General features: G+C 39.9%; 1 protein-coding gene across 1 annotated transcript in view; it reads left to right on the top strand.

Annotated features, from left to right (window-relative positions):
* The window catches only part of LOC107664637 (uncharacterized), a 38,823-nt gene that overhangs the window by 9,864 nt on the left and 21,110 nt on the right, over positions 1 to 7,849 (top strand). The window contains exon 3 of the mRNA XM_016455255.1: positions 7,129 to 7,288. Within this exon, the coding sequence (XP_016310741.1) occupies positions 7,129 to 7,288 (160 nt within the window). The remainder of the gene's footprint in view (positions 1 to 7,128; positions 7,289 to 7,849) is intronic.

Raw genomic sequence — 7,849 nt, forward strand, 5'->3', positions numbered from 1 at the left:
TCCTCCATAAAATGTGCTGCACACATCTGAATATTTGGGTTGAAGTGTTCTGGAACAGTGTTGTAAATACAACTTAACCACTGATTTCTAGTCCTGTCCTCTTTTGGAAGGCCAAACAAAGTAGTTTTGCTTTCACAACGAAACACACAGCGCCTTCACGACATGGCGGTGGTGGCAACAACAATACTACAGTGAGAATAAAAGTTACGCCTTCTTTCTGTGCGTGAACATTTGGGCAGCGTTATGCAAATCTTCCCACACAGTGACGTAGACATGTGGTGGTGTGTTAGAACGAGCCGTTTTAGGTAGGCGTGGTTGACTCTTAACTTTTATAAAGAATATCTCTTTGGATTTTAAACTTTAGTCTTTGCAACTTTACAGATCTTCTTTATGCACCAAGAGCTTGTAACACTCCAAAGAGAAAGGAAAAATTGAATCCTTTCCTCTGAACAGGCCTAATTCAGGGCATTTATTTTATAGGGGAACTCACCTGACCTTGACGAGGCGTTCTTCATTTGCCAGTTTTAATTGTACAAGAGGGAGAGAGAAAACAGAAGGCTGCTTGCAGGGCAGCCAAGCATGTCAGCAGAGGGATATATTAACATGCAACATATATACCACACATTTATATTTAACAGAAAGCAACACACATTGTGTCATAAATGTAAATGGCTTGACATTTAGTTAACAGCGGTGTTTGTAGTTTGTATATGGTAGGGGAAAGATGCTGATGTTGAGAGAAAAGATGTAAATAATAAATAGATAAAAAAGAGGGATGGAAGATGAGAGGATGAAATTATTTTGGCACAATATTTTTGTTTTTTTCTGCATCCAAGCAATAAATGATGTCTATCTTCAGAAATGGAATTTCACAATAAGAACCAAAATGCAGTTTTCTCTTTGCCGTTATTTTTCCTGTCAACTTGAGAGTTTGTGTTTGACCTTCCTGGTGGAAGTGTCAAAAGTGTCACAACACTGCAGTCCACACAATCCAGAGTCTGAGATTATGGCAGTGTATTTTTGGACAGGGAACCCCTGAGGGACATCCAGCCAATGAAGTCCTGTCCACCAGCACATAAGCATCATAAACAGGCCCTATCAAGAGCTTTCTGCTCATTACCGTCATCTGACAGCCAAGTGTTGATGTAATGCAATTTGATTTAATACTCTCATGAAATTAAAGAATAAATAATCAGAGAAATGACATGAAGATGAGCTGAAATCACCACAGGGTTTGTTAATATGCATGACAAACGTAATGAACATTGGGGTTTATGATTATATTACCAGGAACCAAATTGTGATGCGTTTTGAAATAATGTCCACTAAGGATCATGCACAATAAAGGATTGGGATTTTTTTCTTTGTTCAAATTGCTGTTACTGGGCAAGAGAATGATGCACAAAATCATATTAACCAAAAATGGAAAACCTTTTAAGGCTAAATTTGGACCAAGTCAAGAAATGCATGTGTCAGATATAGTTATGGAATCGACTGTTTATGGATTTATTTTCATGTACCATCCCTGTTTTGAATATTTAGGTCTTTAATCACACAGACTGTAGCTTTAAGGACTGGAATTAAAACAAAGGACCCAAAACTGTAACAACCTGATTTTTCATTAATCAATGTAGAATGGTCTCAGAGAAAGAGCTTTCATCTTATTTCTCAATGGCTGGACGACATTAGGTGTCAGCCGTAGAGGCGGGTGATGTCTCATGCCAGTGTACGGCTCTAGGATGGCAGGGTTGGCACGTGTAACGTGGGTTAAAGCTGAAGGGTGGCTGTGCTGTGTGAATGTAGGCCAGCAGTCTGATTGCGAGTAGGCTTGCGCGTTTTTATGGGTTATCTGCTTCTATTCACTGTGTGGAGAGAAGCACTGACACAGTGCCTGACCTATTTCTAAAATAACGCCTGAGGCTACACGTATAGATAGAATGAACTGTTATCCGTTTTTAATTACATTTTAGCAAGCCCTGATTCACTCCCTGCAAAGCAGGAAAAAAGCATGTTTTGCATTTTTTTTCATTCCGTTTGTCAGAAAATATATAAACACAATCAGACATTTGATGTGGGACCACAGGTGAACTTGTTATTTTGAAATAAGAGGTGAATAGTGGCCCAGCTAAAGTGTCTGTTTTAAAGCAGTGAACAGTGAATGAACGGTTCTCCTCTTCAACATCTGGTCAGTTGAGAGGCTTTCAAGCTGACAGTCTCATTGGTCAAGAGGCAGATTGATACAAGAATGTGCTACATGTAGTTCTCCTGGTTCTTTGTTTGATTCCTGATCCTTAAATTTATTTGTGTTGAAATTTTGTCAGGGACATTTTGTTACAGACAATTTCAAATGGTTAATGGCAGGATTGTTCAGTCCTGTTTCCATCTTCAGAGTTCGGTATCTAAAACACTTGTGATTTTTAATGAACCCCAAAACCTTATTATCTTGTTCTGTGCTTTAAAGCAGGGTTGGAATTGAACCCTGATCTACAGGAGCCGGGCTGAGTACCAATGGTTTATGGGATGTCTTGGTTTCTCATTCATAGCTTTATATAACATATATAAGATATAGCTAGACAAAACAACTGACAAACCCAAATTCTCTGGACATTATTGGACTGCTTGTACACCTTGTCATTAAGATTTATTTTGATGTCTTAAGTTATAATAGAAATGTACACATAACTGTTATTGCTGCATGAGCAGGCTTTTCTGATAATGGCCCAGTGCCATAAAGATCAAATTGACTACACACAATCACCCTCATACAAATTCTAAGAAATGTGTCTTAGGATGTGCCTCCTTCTGGGTTGTTTGACGCAGTGTTGTCATCTTGGGCCCAGGCTCACGTTTTGAGCAGGGCTGCAGAGTTCTGCTGAAAGCATATGATGAGGTGCACCTGAAGCTATGTCCAAACAGCACATCTGGAAATGTTTGAAAGTGAAAGTGAAAGTGACGTGACATGTGGCCAAGTATGGTGACCCATACTAGGAATTAGTGCTCTGCATTTAACCCATCCAAAGTGCACACACACACAGCAGTGAACACACACACACCGTGAACACACACCCGGAGCAGTGGGCAGCCATTTTTGCTGCGGCACCCGGGGAGCAGTTGGGGGTTGCCTTGCTCAAGGGCTCCTCAGTCGTGGTATTGAAGGTGGGAGAGAGCGCTGTACATACACTCCCCCACCTACAATCCCTGCCGGTACGAGACTCGAACCTGCAACCTTTGGGTTACGAGTCCGACTCTCTAACCATTAGGCCACGACTTTCCCGTCGTGCTATTGATGAATAGCAATGGACATTTCTCACTTTAATTTACTTAGGGTCCAGATTTGGGCCTAGAGTGGCAATGGAGCATTCACAGTGGAGATTTAGGACATCCTTCCATACTCATAAAGACTACAAAAGAGCACGCAAGCTACCACGACCCTTGGAGTCTATCTGGTTGAGGCCATCAAACTGACCTTTTTTTCTGCAAGGCAATGAATATGCTTATAGAGTGATGATAGAGTTTACTGGAAGAACATTTCAGGGAATGACAAGGTTGGAGACATCTCTGGTTCTGAAACTGAGGAGAAGGGTCATCATCATGGGCCTCCTATGACCATCCCAGATTCACACTGTTAGCAAATGAAGAACTTCCAGTTATTATTACACCAAGGACATTAAGGCATGACACACCAAGCCGACCTCCATTCAAATCGGATTTCTGGCCGATTGAACATGTTGAATCACAGTGAGGAAGCCAGTGGGAGAGATCACTGTCAGCCTTTATGACTATATCAGTTTTCTATGAAAGAGATGGTATAATATAATGAATATAATGTTATAATGTTCAATAAATATAATGTTACTAATACATACAAACATACTAAAGTCTGATTGATAATGCAAGTGCAAATGGTGTTCTAAACTTCCTCAGCCTGGAATTAGTGTAAACATGAAATGAAACGTGAATATAAATTGGACTATTTGCATCCTCATCAGTATTGCCAACTTTAACTTTGCAGTTTAATGCAATATTTATAAACTTTTCTGGCACCTTTAGCAACACCAACCCCAAACCCAGGTCCAGGACCTTCTTGGACAACATTTTTTAGTTTCTGAGACTTGTCGGTACAACCCCACAAGCCCAAGGTCGGTTCAGTGAGTGGCTGAGAGGAACAATGCATTCAGTTAACAAATTCAAACAAATATAAAGTGCTGACAGCAGGCAGAATGTAAATACAATGTAACAATGACATGAAAGTGCTAATTAGCGTATGACACCTTTTAGTGTCATTTATTAAAGGGGTGGTTGATTGCGATTTCACTTTTTTTAATATTAGTGTGTAATGTTGCTGTTTGAGTATAAACAATATTTGCAATAAAGTTTAATGCAAAGTAGATATCGTCTTTTAGAATTCTGGCAGTTGAATGCCTACAAAAACGGCTGGTAGGTACTACAACAAGTTACTTCCCGGGTTCGTGACGTAACAAACCCAGATAAACCCCGCCCTCGGGAAAAGGCAGCAAAGGGGGTGAGGCCATGCTGCGCTGCTTTAGAGAAGAGGAAGAGAAAACTAGAGGTGCATGTAAAAATCTATTCATATATGAATCACGATTCTGTCTTCTAACGATTCTAATGGATTCACAAGTTTCAAAAATCAATGTTCTAAAGCAGCGGTAGACGTGCACTAGAGGCGGTTTAGCCAATCACAACACACTGGGCTAGCTAACCAATCAGAGCCCATTGCCTATTTCTGAGGGTGGGGCTTCATAAAAGCAGGAAATGATCAGCACGTTTCCCAGAGAAGGGACAGAGCGGTGTGGAATAAAGGTAAATTATGTAAAAAATTATGCGTTCTTTTAAAAATGAAGCATTAACACATGTTAGACCCCATAAACACAATCAAGCCTAGAAAAAAAACAGTGAACCACCCCTTTAACATTTTATGCAGGCTTTAGCTCCATTGAAAGTAGTTGGCAAGTAGTTGGACTAATTTCAGAAGACCTGTTGACCTTCCACTGGTGCCCAGGTCCCCTTGAAACATACCAGGGCTGCCACCAACACAATGATCACCTGACCCCTCTACTATGGACCAACTGCCCCATTGCATAGCCTGACTTTGAAAAGCTAATCAAGGTGGGGGAAAAAATCTGCTTTCAAGCTTGTCTTAGGCCCCGTACACAAGGAGACACGTTTAGCTGTATACATAACAATTTTGTATCGTATCAGTGTTTCGCCCAGACGGATCCCGCATTTTGGGAGCCTGAAACTGCTATTTTGTGAAACCGGGTCCCAGAGTGGATAAATCTGAAAACTACACCTTTATGTTTACGCAACAGCAACAACAACAACAATGGCGGACTACATGCTTGTGTTCATGCTGCAGAAGCTTCTGAGCCTATTAGCTTTACTAAATTTACTAGCTTTTCTTGTTGTTGTGTTGGGTTTCTATACAGCGTGCAATGTTTATGCGCATGCTCCAAGTCTTCTTCTCCATTTGTGGTGTATCTCTGTGGCAGAATTACAGTGCCACATAATGGTCTGGAAAGTATATTACATCGTTTTGAGCCGGTTTCAGTGGTTTCATGTGTACGCAGATATTTCTTGAGACAACGCCATGCTTATGGAAGAACGAGGAAAAAAAAAAAGATAGGATAGTAAAAGCTCTGGCTTTGTGTGGATGAGCCCTTAGTCATCTTAAGCCAATTATTGATTTATATCTTTATTTCAAAAATACTAAAGTTCATCATGATTCTACATTGTTTATTATAAATCCCTGACATACAGTAAGACATATGATTTTGAATACATATTAATTCACATTAAGACATGTACTAAGTATATAATAGAATAGGTGTACTCTGGCAATATTTTTTCACTTTGATCATAAATTAATGGGTTATCGTCATTCATGCATACTTAGGTCATGTGTACATGCCATAGCAAAGCAATCATCACACGCTTTTTTTCCCCTTGGTAGAATGATGGATCGTTACATTTCACGAAGCCATACTGCTTTTCATCCTTTAAACTTTGCATGGTAGATGTTTCATTTTCTGGAGTGCTCATTATCCTTTTGAGCGAGAATAATCTCTTTTCCGCAGTGGAGGGTCAAGACATTTTGAAGAGAAGCCAAGCTGTGTGTTTTCACGGCTGTTGATTCATGCACTGTCTATGAGTGATGTCTGAGGAGGTGCCACCTTAAGACTCAATATCAATAACCATGCTGTAGTGGTCATATGACTCACAACTTACTCACCAGTCAGAGATTCAGATACCACTATAAACTCAGCTTCTTTGAAGAACATTAGGATCTAGGTATGATCTGAAGAGACAGCCTTCCCACAAAAACACAAGCAAACAAGCCTTCTACACTGCCTTATGATTTTAGAATTCAACATTCAATGCACCTTCTCTGTGATGAGTGATAGAGGAGGCTTTATTTGATATGCTTCAGAAGCTTAAGACCCACTAGAGGTCCAAGATGTCTGTTCATTCCAGCTTTTACTTGAGTAGAATGTAGGGGAGAAGAAAAGACCAGAATTAGTTAACAAAGGTGTCAAACCTAGACTAGAGTCGCTTCTGTTTTGCCGGTTGACATTGATGGGTCAGGCCTGCTTTTCTGCCGAGCTGAAGCTCATCAGAATTTCACTCTGTTGGAAAGGTCAGATGAGCTGTTCGTCAGACGTTAACAGCCTTGACAGCAAAATGACCAGGATGTGACAAGGTGGCATAAAACCCATCTGAACTCTGAACTTCTCTCCTGCAACTTTGTGACAAACCAAGAAATAGTTTACTGATCATCAGGTCATCTTTACATGCCCTCCATGCCATTGAAACCCTTTAACAGTTGCTAAATTCTAATATTATGTGAGAAACAGATGGAAAAATGTGTTAATATTCTTTGGGGTCTATCAAATATAATTCATAATTGTGTTTGTTTAAAAAAATGTCACCTTTAGGAGCAGAAGACCAAGATTAACATCACCAACACCGAATGCCACTGGTTCCTTCATGTTACATAACCAATTAGGATTTAATACATAGTGTATTTTTGTCTTTTTGTTTTTTTGGAGCTTGGTGCTATAAATTCATAATTCTGCCAAACATTTCTTAACCTTCTACTTCTTTTAACAGACTTCACAATGATGGGAGACTATTAGATATCTACCTGCGGCTCCACAGCACTGAGGGAGCATTCTTTGTTCCACATGACATGGAGGTTTCCAACCAGGAGCTCAATTACATTGTAAAGAAGGCAGAGCAATGGAGAGGCTTCAATGGAGAGAGACGCAAGGTAAGTGTGAGGAAGTTCTTACCTTTTTATAGTGGTAAAAACCAGCACTGAACACTGGTCGAGAGAGAATATCTTTTTGCATCAAGGCGATCCAGCTGCCATGGGCTGCATTGCCACACAACGTTTGAATGTTGCAACGCTCTACTCAAGTCTTAGGTGCTTAATTGGATTAATGGTTGTTTTAAAGGAGATGGGCAAAATGGTAGTTGATACTAATCCATCAGATTGCCTCTGCAAAAGATTTCTGTCTGTCTGATGGCTCATAGATGCCCGCTAGCATTTGTGAGTAAGAAAGCCTTTGTGATGGTTTTCAGAAATGGACCGTCACATTGAACTGTTCACTGAGCTTTCTAATATGCATTATAATTAACATAAAATGGAATCAAAGAATATAACATTATTCTGTTTTCTTTAGTTACATTTATGAATGCCAAAAATTTGTCACAGAGGTTTTTAGCTAGTCTAATTAGTTGGGGCTAATTATCCAAAAAGGAATTTGGCTTGATTAATCCACGGAAATCAATTTCCAGCAATATTTCATTAAGAAAAAAGACTGCTCAA

This window comes from Sinocyclocheilus anshuiensis, unplaced genomic scaffold (assembly GCF_001515605.1).
Source record: "Sinocyclocheilus anshuiensis isolate Anshui unplaced genomic scaffold, SAMN03320099.WGS_v1.1 scaffold35, whole genome shotgun sequence".
NCBI lineage: Eukaryota > Metazoa > Chordata > Actinopteri > Cypriniformes > Cyprinidae > Sinocyclocheilus > Sinocyclocheilus anshuiensis.